At 41.3% G+C, this 11,793-nt stretch overlaps 1 protein-coding gene across 1 annotated transcript in view; it reads right to left on the reverse strand.

The window, feature by feature from the left end:
- The window catches only part of esrrb (estrogen-related receptor beta), a gene marked incomplete at both ends in the record, with an annotated part of 41,808 nt that extends 38,003 nt beyond the window's left edge, over positions 1-3,805 (reverse strand). The window contains one exon of the mRNA XM_079459331.1: positions 3,756-3,805. Coding sequence (XP_079315457.1) covers positions 3,756-3,805 — 50 coding nt within the window. The remainder of the gene's footprint in view (positions 1-3,755) is intronic.
- Between the last annotated feature and the right edge of the window lie 7,988 nt (positions 3,806-11,793).

An 11,793-nucleotide genomic window follows, 5' to 3' on the forward strand; every position in this document is an offset into this window, starting at 1 on the left:
AAAGGTTTGTGTATGTACAGTAGGATAAAGACACCTGAGGTATCATTGAAACACTGACGTACAGAAGTGCGAAGATAAAGACACCCCAACATCTGCAACCCATTGGAAAAGGAAACGTTCTTCTGGCACATTAAGATATCAAATCGGTAAACATTCTGATAACATAAAAAATATTGTTTAGTGAAAAACTATAAATAACGTTTGGACCGTTAACTAAACGTTTTTGGAGCGTATTTTTTTAGTTGGAAAACGCCACACCATTGGTTACGGTTAAGAGTTTACTGTGAACAAAGCGAATCCAAGCAGACCAGAGAGAAACCCAGCACGACATCCCGCTCAGTTCCTGGCACATCCCTGTTATTGCCCACAGTGAGGATAATGAACATGCCGAGGAACGTCCGAGGTCTGGATGGAGCACACTCGGTTTGGCTGTCAGCTGGAATCAGAGCGGCAATGGTGACAGACCGTTTCAATATTGATTTCATAAATAAACAGAGCTAACCATCGATCCTAATGTTATTTTGCATTTCAATTACTGCTCAGAAACATAACCTTCAAACGACTGGCCGCTCAATACCAATAGCATTCTCTGATAAACGCCTGTGTGCCGCCCCGCGGACGTTATTTCTTCCCCTTTCTCCAAAGCGTAAATTAGCAGACTTAGCGTTTTCCCCCCGCGGCATTTGATTACCGAGCGAACGGGGACACGGCGCTCGGATCTTTACTCGCTGTTTGTGAGACTTATGTTGTCACACATGCAAATAAAGAGCGAGCGGCACGCCAGCGTTGTGAGAGGCACATTTGCTGGGAGAGCAACTTTTTAGGTTTTGTTTTGAGTATTCAGATTTTTGTAGGTTTTTTTTTGCAGCACAGCAGACTTTAGTCTTGGCATCGATATGTTTGTTTTCTATTGAAAAGCATGATACTACCACGTGTATGTGTGTGAGAGAGACCCCCCGTGCGGCACGCATCAAAGCGCAGTATCCTCAGCACGCTAACAAAGATTATTTTTAAACCTGCTGTCACGCCGCAGCGCCGATGCCAAGGTTACCTCAGTGAGAATTGTGGGACGGATGGGCGACATCGGGCGGTTTGGTCGGTGCCGCGGGGTGTGACAAAAGTGAAAGTGACCCTGCAGTCCTTACATGCCGAGACGTTCACAAAAACATTTATTTAAATCCCTTTCTCTTAAAATGAAATTGTTATTGATGGCTCTTGGGAATGCTAAACACAATCTGGTTACAACACAGAGAATAAAGTGTATGGTGCGTCATAAAGGTAACGGGCGAAAATAAGCTCCGGATGGGCCGGCAGTACCCGGGCTCATGGTTTTGCTTTAAGCATTCACAAACAGAATGGAGAATCGGCCGGAAGGTCGGCCGGCCACCGAAAGGCTGCTGGTGAGAACTGAAACCCTCATGAATATGTGGGCTGACCACAGCCATGGATCTGTGTGAGTAATGTTTTCTGAAACCAAATTACTGTAAGCTGATCCCATCTGGATAGTGTCAGAGGCGGCCGCTTTGGTTACCCGCGATAGAATCTCCTCCCAGACAGCAAAAATCTGATTAAGCCCACGGCACTGAGACACTTGCTCAAAGAGCGCCGAGCTTTTAACTTAAGATACACTAATGCAATTCCCACAGCTGCTCTTCTCTCCAACTAATGCGATAAAACGGAAGGGGGAAAACAGCAGCAAGGAAACGCCAGAGATACGCGCTATAAGCACGCACGCTCCATGCGCCAAGTGGGTAATGAAGTCAAACTATTTTCAAATGTAATTTGTCCGTGAGTGCTTATAGAGGTTTTCTGCATAAAATCATCCTCTAACTGTCATCTCCACCAGGAGAGAACTATAAATGGAGAGCGGGTCAAGAGACTTCTAGTCGATGTTTGCTTCCGGTCATATTGAATGTCCCGGTGAGGAAAGTGACCCGCTGTATCACCGCGTTTCTAAACGACTGCCGATATTAACACACAACCTTTAACTGGAGCTAACACAAACACAAAGCCTGAATATCACACACACAGCATTCAGTGGAGCATCTGAGGTCAGTGTGTCCCATCCACGTCCACTCCCATCAGACACACTGACAGAATAACACAAACACTAAATCTCACTAGTGATGAGAGGCATTTTCACATCACACACACACCTCGTGTGCACAGAAAATAAATACAAAAATTAAAGGTTTATCACTTAATGCAGTGTTCTCGAATCAAAGCATAAGAGATGCACAAAAATACACTTTTGTTTACATACATTGAAAATATCAAGACAAATTTGACATTTCTCATTTCTCTGCAAACTGGAGAGGTACATCGAGGATAATGGCATGTTATTTTAATATTTAATAATTGAAAAATGAATTTAAATAATTAGTAAAATTGTATAGTTGTCAAGCCACAATGCACAAAAAAAGTGTCAGAAATTTAAGTCTAAACGTAGCCGCTGATTTATTTTTCTCTTTTTTTAAACCCTGGAGAAGCAGCAACAACATGTTTTACACATAAAACCATTTCTACTGTATTTTGCCTTCATGAAGCTTGAAAGTAAATCAAGAGTTAGATTTGACCATCAGTGAAAAATATCTTACTTTAGTTTTACGCCTCTTCCCATCGTATAATAAATCCATTTAAAATGTTAAGAATATTTTATATCATTTTAACGTAAGATTTTGCACTTGATTAAAGTCATGGCAGTCATCGTAGAGAAACGCTGCTGAAGTCATTCATGTGTGCCGGCGTCAGAGGAGCTGAGCCGTATTCAACCTTATAATCCTGTTTAACATAAAACTACAAAGCAGATTGAAATATATGTTTTCATCTCCTAATGTATTTCATTTTCCTCAAACACACACACGTTGTGTGATACCTGATGTCATTTTGTGCCGTCTCGGAGAGCAAATGTCACCGGTGTAACCTTACACATTACTGTGAAAAAATCCATATAAAAAATCCATCAGTGGAGCGTTCACACGTTATTCTCTAGCTCATATCAATCCTCAACTAGGAAACACTGGACATCGCTGGTGTTTACTGAAACAAGTATTTTCCTGACTGAACACTTATTGTTTTATGTTAGAGCAGATGACCGCTGTCCAAATACTGTATCGCACATAAACACTCTATTTACGTGATGAAATAATTAAATTGAAGCTTTTACTAAACAAACCTCTGACTCAAAATGATTCATTATTACATAAAAAAACGTATTCTGCTTACAAGAAAAATGTCTCATTGTTTATTCTTCAGCTCAGCGTGTGCTGAGATCTCAGCTGAGGCTCTTACACCATCCCGGGACACCCGGATCACCCAGATCTCCCGGCCCCTTCAGTCGCCAAAAGACATTTCATTTATTGTGTCTTATCTGCTTTAATAAACAAACTCTTTTGTCTGTGCGTGAGGCCAGAACCATTACCACTTTTTTTAAAACACACACACACACACACATGCTGACATACACAAAAACGTCCACCGACTGACCCGACACGTGCAATTTACTGTCCTGTAAACCCTCATTCTGTTCAACTAAAAACAAGGAGATAGAAAATCCTTGTGCGTGTTAAAAAGTGAAGCCATGCACAGAAAATGTGTCGCATCCTTAAAACCGCAGGAAAAAGTTCAACTCGGCGTAAGAAAAGTGTACAAATATATCTAAACAGGTAAATGGGTTTCAAAGGTGAGACGGACAAATAAAAGAGAGCCGGACACAGCAGAGAGGTTAGCATGCGAGAAGAGAAAGATGCACCTACTGGTTATGATAGCTGAGAGGATCTGGGATGCAAAGTTCGGAAATGTCCATCAGCCCAGTTTAAGCATTCCAGGAGAAAGAGAAGGAAAGAGGAACGCCACACACCCCCCAAAACAACCCTTCGGAGAAAAGTTGCGGCGAAAGCCCCTCCAGCAGCTCAGGTACACATGTGTGCGTGTGTGTGTGCGCGTGATGGCGGCGGGAGGGGGGTCTCAGAGAGAGAGAGAGAGAGAGAGAGAGATGGGCTGCAGCGGCAGGACAGCGTGCTAGCACCAGCGCTCCAGCAGCGGACAGACACAACTGACTGTTTGCATGCTCACTGTCGGCCTCTTTAAGACTCAACGACTTGATGAATATGGAACAGCTGCTGTTGGCTACTGCCTCCGGGGGCGTGGCTTAAACACACAGAGGGGTGGGGTTATGTCCGAGAGGGGGAGGGGATGCGAGCAGGGGCGGGGCTGACACCAGATAAGATGAAATGCTCCCACAGACACACACACGCAGACACACACACACACACGCAGACACACACACAGACACACGCAGACACACACACACACACAGACACACGCACACACACACACACACACAGACACACACACACACAGACACACGCACACACACGACTCCAGAGAAACTAAAGCCATGTCATTTCTTCACACTGACCAAACACAAAGAAATCTGTAAATGTTTGTTCTTTATTTTATCAAGACAGTAAAACATTTGTATTACTTAAAACGGTATAAATAAAAATGTGCTTTTAGTTATTGAACTTTTCTAAGAAGGTTTTTTTCCTCATTTCTCTGTAAGCACACCATCTTTAAAACTATAAGAGCGATTTAGTTTCTGTTGGCATAAACTGTTTAGGTACGTTACTTTTCTTTCATTGTTTTCCTAAAGTTTGATGCGCAGAAACATTGAAACAAATGATAATGAGAGGTGCAGTTTCTGACACGCTATCTTTATGTTTTATGAGCAATGAAGATCTGCTCTAACCCAGCCACCCAAAATGTTTTACCCATAGCTACACCGGACGCCCGTCAGGGTGTAAAGCAGCAGAAAACATCCGTATGGATGAATCCTGAAGAATGCTGAGAATGCAGATAGTGTTTCACACTCGCCGTCTTACTGTATCGCTCTTTATCTGAGCAGACTCACAAAAATCACACGCATGACAAACGGCAGATGTGTCAAACACACAGCGAGGAGTTTGTGGGGAGCTGAGCGTTTCCAAATGAATCCTACGGTTTCATTTATTTCGTCTTCTGATTCCACACGAGTGAACGCACCAGAAGCTCCACGAGGTCCTGTCAACCCCGCCCTGCTCTATTCAACGGCTCACGTTTCCATAATCAATACCAAAACATCCCACAATCCCTATTGATCATCACACGACTCGCTCGGGTCTCACCGTAGCCTCTGAAAGACTAAACCTCCGGACCTGCACATTTCATATCACACAAAAATATCAAAGAAATATGTCAAAAAACTCAAAGGGGACTCGCTCTGGAAAACCTCTCTGTTCTCTGATTCTGTCATGAATATTTGTTTAATATACACATGCCTGTAAAGAACACAACACAACTGACACACAGTGTGTCACGAGAGAGAAATAGATGATAGATATCTGTAGAATAGAGGTAATTCAATTAAAACACACATTAAATTAAAGGTCATTCATCCGCGAGTTTAATCCATACGGTTTACATACAATCCCTCTGGAATTCTTATTACGCTCTGGTCTTATGTTACACAGGATTTGATATCAAACGCTCATATTGTGCTTGTGTTCCACGATGAGATGTCTCCAGATTTCATTTAGAAAACACACACACACACATCTGATCTGCCTGTGAAACACTTGAAATAATGCCTGCGATGTACACAGATCCAGATTTAGTTTTGAACCGTAGACACATTCTAGATTTCCATTATAACAACAGAAGATGCAATGTAAAGACAGTTCAATTAATATCATCTACATCATATATGTATTTACAGTATTATATTAGTGTACGATCTCATCTCTTGTGTTTAAAGTGTCAAACAAAACAGAATGTCAAGCTGTTTCACTTCATTATTGATTATTGGTGATTATCTGCATTCTAGACACATAAACTCGTTTTCTCTTTGTGTAAATTGATTACTTGCATTGGAAGATCATACAAAAATAAAAAAGATATTTATGTAGGCCTATATATCGAAATGTGATTCGTCGGGTTCACGTGTTTAACTGACGGTGTGTTTTTTATTTGAGTGACACCCGTGCGTGTTTTGCTCAGTTGTGTCCTAAACAAATATAAACAATCGAACAAACTCACTTTAAAGGCTGAGGAAGTAAAGTAAAAAACTAAGTGTTCAAACTTTAACTGTTGAAAGTAAAACAGCGGTGCGTGTAAAGTTTCCGAGACTTAGACGCGCAATAATTCCGTCAGAGGAAAGAAGAAAGGACAGAATATAATGTGAGAAAAAAACAGTGGTTAGGAGAGATTGAATGTACCTGCAGACACAGACACATGGAGCTCATCCTCAGGTGCGTAACGACAGACGCGTCTCCATCTCCATCTGAGCGCGCAGAGACTGAAGGTGCGCGCCGGGAGCGCACGACTCCTCCTCCTCTGCACTGACTCCAGACCTGCTCGAACCCTCAGCTGAGCGCACTTTGACCATCAGACAGCAGGGGAGACTTTTTCAAAGCTTCTAAGCTTCATAAGGACATCTCTGTCGACACATTTCGGGGCGTGAACTGTTAAAGTTCGTCAGTAACCAAAGTTTTTACGCGCCCCTCGCAAGATTAATTCAATGTAGATGAAAACCTTTTTCTGATGTGCAAATCCATAGTGTGAAGTAAGAAACTGTGGTTAAAATAGCCTATACCTTCCTCACGGTTCTTTTTTTTTGCTGATCCAAATGAATGAAAACTATAACCTATTTATTATAGGCCTAATCTGTAAAGTTTAAATAAAAAAATCTACTAGAAGATGAACTAGAATTCTAATAAATATTTATTTTCATTTGTTGTTGTGTTTGTAAGGTCGGGTAATCTTTATTTTGAAGCAGAGGCTATGCACATGAATATATGTAGGAGGACTGTGTAGTTGTGTTGGATTTCACTGATGAATAAATGAGAAGAACAACAGGAGAGTCTGGACTGAGATGAACTCTGACACTGATGTCACCACACAATCTGTTTTAATGCCAAAAACGAATCACGCCGCGCATCATTTCAGATGAATGTGCAGATACTCTAGTGAGGTTAAAGCATTAAAACAAACAACTGCTAAAATGACTTGAATGTGTTCCTGTCCTAATATTTCGTGTATGAACAAACAAGAAACTAGCTGACCAGCAGAGCTTGCGGAGTGATAAGAGAGACAAAGATGATTTTTATTTATGTATAAAACCCCGATATATATCATCCCACAGCTGCTCATCCTCTGGGTGTGAATCAGACAGACTCCACTAGAGGGAGCAGTGATTCACACACACTAATAAATAACCACTAATCACCACACACCACAAAAATACTGCTGAATACTTCAGTGTTTACTACACTGTTGTATAGTTTTGTGTCTTAAAGGGATTGCTACACTTTGGTCATGTGTGCTACAGCGTTCTGTAGTATTAAAAGAAGTATTAATCTCAATTTTGTATATTTACTCTAGTCAGATAGTTCCATAGTATCTAGGTATTTTACTATAGTATACTTCTTTTAATGTGCGTACAACAAAATATTAAATAAATGTCATTCGCTGTGGCATTACATGTAAATGAAATGATCTCTGTATGGTTGCATTTGAACTCATTTTGTGCAAAGTGATGTTTTAAATGCAGTGAACTATTGCAGTTTCTATTACTCGTTTTTATTGGATTGGATTCAATTTATTGTCATTACACACATACAAGTGCAGTGCAACGAAATGTATTTATTGTTTCCGACGTACGTCAGGCTGAATGATTATCACGTTTCTTGTCTTTGCATCTTATTCTGTTGGTTTTGTCAAACAGAAGATCACAGATTTCAGTGCAGCTGGATCAGAAAAGGAACGTTAAACTCTCATTGACTTTGACTGAAAAGTGGCCAAACACATACAGTATCAGAGGATCACAACATCATCTTCTGAATAATAGCCTAGCAACCACTCAAAACTCCTTAGCAACAGCATCCCAACAATGCAATAGATTACATTCAGGGCAGCTGCAGTTGTGGTTGCGAGTTTAAAAAAAAGATATTTTAAAATGTTATTATACATACATATATCTCTAATGTTTTAAGTAAGTGTTGTCTTGACATGCGAGACACAGATGTGCATCTATAACCCATCAGCATTGACCGTTTACATCAAACTGACCTGAATTACGATTGAAATTTACAGTCAGCCATAGAAATATAACCTAGAAGAATTTAACTGAATGCTAAACTCGAGGATGCTTCACATGAATCACAGAGAATATAAAAACACTTTAGTTAATAAACGTGGAGAGACGCTCTTCCCATAAACCTTTTATTCAATACGGAGAGATTCATCATACGCTGGATTTCAGCTGGGCTCTCGGGGTCATGTGCACATGCAGACTTCCAGCATTATTTCCCCAACTTGTGATAGCTACTTATTTCTCCCCGCAGCCGCAGGCCGCTCTGTAAATGAATTACAACATCATGGCAAACCCAGTTAAAGTCACTCACATTGTGAGGAGCAGACAGACCGAAGCCGGTAAAATATGTCCCCGGATCTAAAAGAATCAAGCATTCATCTGAAGTTGTGCCTCTGAACATTGCATAATTCAAAACCAAGCATTTTTCTTTCTACGACTAAACCAAATAAGACACCGGCCGGTCTGCCGGGCACTCGTTTTTCTGTCCGTTGCTCTCAGTTCACTCATCCCCTCCTCCTCCCCTAAATTTCATTTGGAAGATGCTGGCGGGCACCCGAGCGGCCTGCGGCGGGATCCGGCTTTACTTCACCTTTCGCTGCAGATTTACTCACTTAACAGAAATGGACAGCAGGGCTTAAGTGCTTTCTGAATCTCTGAATGGAGTTTGGAGTACATGCATGCCCCTTTCTCTCTTGCTCGCTCAATCTCTCTCGCGCGCGACTGACTGTGTTTTGGAGTGTTTGAGGAATGGGGAGGAGGGACGGGGTACTCGAGAAATGAGGATGTCTGCTTCATGGGACCTGACAGGAAATCTATACGCTGCAATGTTTATCATTCAGCCATTATCTCGCCGGCAAATGGAAGGACAATAATCCAATCATTTAGGCCGGTTTTTCCTGAGGCTCTTTCGCAGGTTTTTTAAACACTCCATGTGTCTAATGTGGCAATGATAGAGTGAGCGGGGAAGACTCGGTGAGCATCAGTGCATACATAGCATGAACCCGGCGCTAGCGTGTCGATAGGGAGTGTGAATTGTGCCAACCGTGAGATATTCACTCCAACTTTAATTTTTGCGCTTTGAATTTGCATCTCTAAGTGTTTTATGAGAATAGAAAAGCACATTGTAGTACAATTCAGATCCATACAGAGGCATTTCAACAGGGTTGACAGTTCATTACTAACCTAGAGCTAAAGGTCCAATCTCTGAGCAGTTCATAACTATCGTACGGGGTGGCTGATTCATACACATGTGTGCAATCTCATTACGTCCGTTTTGATACGGTCTTCTTGTGTGCCAGTGACGTTATGTTAAGAGACGGGGCTTCATTACTGCTTCCTGATAATCGTACGTCTCACGAATTCAAACGAATTAGCCACATGGTAATATAGTTTAGTATTTCCGTGAGATCAGACTGCGAGGTCTACAGAAATTCACTCTGATGTTTCTGCATATTGTCTAATGTGCAACATCGTGGTAACAGGATTGATCATTTATAATCAGCCCTTTATATACATAACAACATGTTACCATCGGCACGCTACCTCTCTTTCTCTAGTTATCACATCAGTATCAACTGTAACGTAACGGTCGACGGTTAACAGCACTGAAAACAACAAAACAATTCATCCCATAATATCAAGCAGGTCAGCTGAAGGCCTTTGATGGACTGTAAGCATGTCGGACCCTCTTTACACTAAAAGGGGGGTTTATCTTATTTGGGGAAGAGAAAGGAGCCCGTCCTTATCTGTCAATAAACAGTAATTAGATTTAGTGGCCGATAGCGTCGATTGGTTTCTAATCTAGCTGTCAGGCGGGATGTGTATAATTAAAATCCTGATTGATAAAGGGGTCCGAGACTGCCCACAGTAGCGCGTGAATCCCCTCCTCCGAGCGTATGCATGTACTCAGATCATCACGCGATGACAGGAGAAATGAAAGGCCCGAGGAGAAAGTGGAGAGCACCTTTTATTGATCACACGTATCTCCTCGACAGAAGACCCCGCGGCCACGTCAGGAACCTTCATCTCACACACATTCTGCTCAAACCAAAAACTAAATGTGATCGAATAAACGACATCAGTGCTGCGGTTTAGGCTACTAGAAAACCAAACTGGACGATGATTTACAATGTGATAAAAGATGAAATGACTTGTGCTTTCTATTTGATCAAAACTCAAATTCTTCCATACAAAAATCAGTTTGTTGTGGTTGACATCACGTGTCTGTTAAACTGTATGGGAGTCTTTGTAGAACACAAAAGAAGAAATTTGAGAAATGTTTCAGTTTTGTGTTCATACAATGGAAGTCAATGGAGTTCAGTGTTATTTGATTATCGACATTCTTCAAAATATCTTCTTTCATGTCCTCGAGAAGACAGATACTCATTTTAGGCAAACTATCCCTTTAAGACATTTCCTTAATGTTTAAAGCGAGAGCAAACCAGAGTGTTTTAGGAGTCTCAATACAGTGTAAGGATGATTATCAATGAGTGAATATATGAGATCCAAAACCACACAAAGACCTCTGATAAAAACACAACTACAGAGGAAAAGATCATTGAACAGAGATTAATGAGAGAGAGAGACTGTGTGACCTTCACGCTTTCACTCTGGTCATCAAACTCGCCGGTATGAATGATTGCTGTGCTGATGTTGTGTTTTCATGTTTGATGGGGACTTTCCATTAATGACTATTATAATGTTAAAACTGTAAACTCTCCCCACTGACCAAACACCAGACTCACACAGAAATGCACACAGGAGACGTTTGAGGATCCTTTTGGATGCTGGGCGAGTGTTCAATTGAACTGTCTGATGACGAGGCTGATGTACAGTAAGAGTACAGTATGACAGATCAGCCGTTGTATAAGCTGGATTGAGAAAGGTCTATTTGCACCATGAGCAGTTTTGGGGAATGCTAAATCAATATTCAGACGTGTGTGTGCGAGTTAGTGTTACTACGAGTCTATCAAAGCAATGGTCCAGGACTTAATTTACTTCTTAATATGCGACAAAATTTACTGAGGAAAACTTCCATTGGGCACAAAATGACTTTCTTTACTTTTCAATTTACTCTCCAGTGACGGCTATTGAGATTGATGCCGCCGCAGCTCGTGCACGTCCACGCTGAGAATTCACCTCATTTAAGTGACGTGCATCATTTACCCACAAAACAACGTCCTTTATTAACTTCAGAATCAGAAAAGAATCGTTTGTGCTTATGATTCAATTAAATACCGTCACGTTTATGCTCATTGAAATGGAAACAATTAATTTGGCAGTGATACATAAACACACTTAATAACACAAGAGAAAAAAAATTCAGATTTGACCAAAAGGGGATTGTGAAAAGAAAAGCGAAATCACAAAAGCGATGACAAATTACGCAAACGGAACGACGCAAGCCGCGATTACAAGTTACGTTTGAAAGATAAGCGCCCTCTAGCTGCCATTAAACACGGCATTTTTGTGTTCGCAAGATTTTTGTGACAGTTTGTGTTTGAAGATATGTTCAAGTGATCTGTCACACTGATTAGCCCCACCCACAGTGAAATCTCATTGGTCCAAAAGCTGGTGATTATTTGTCACTGAAGATAAGATGGGGACAGGAATGTATAATAAGTGTTTGTAAAACACATGTTTGAAAGCGCACATCTCCGGCC

This window comes from Barbatula barbatula (assembly GCF_947034865.1).
Source record: "Barbatula barbatula genome assembly, chromosome: 6".
NCBI classification, from domain to species: Eukaryota; Metazoa; Chordata; class Actinopteri; order Cypriniformes; family Nemacheilidae; genus Barbatula; species Barbatula barbatula.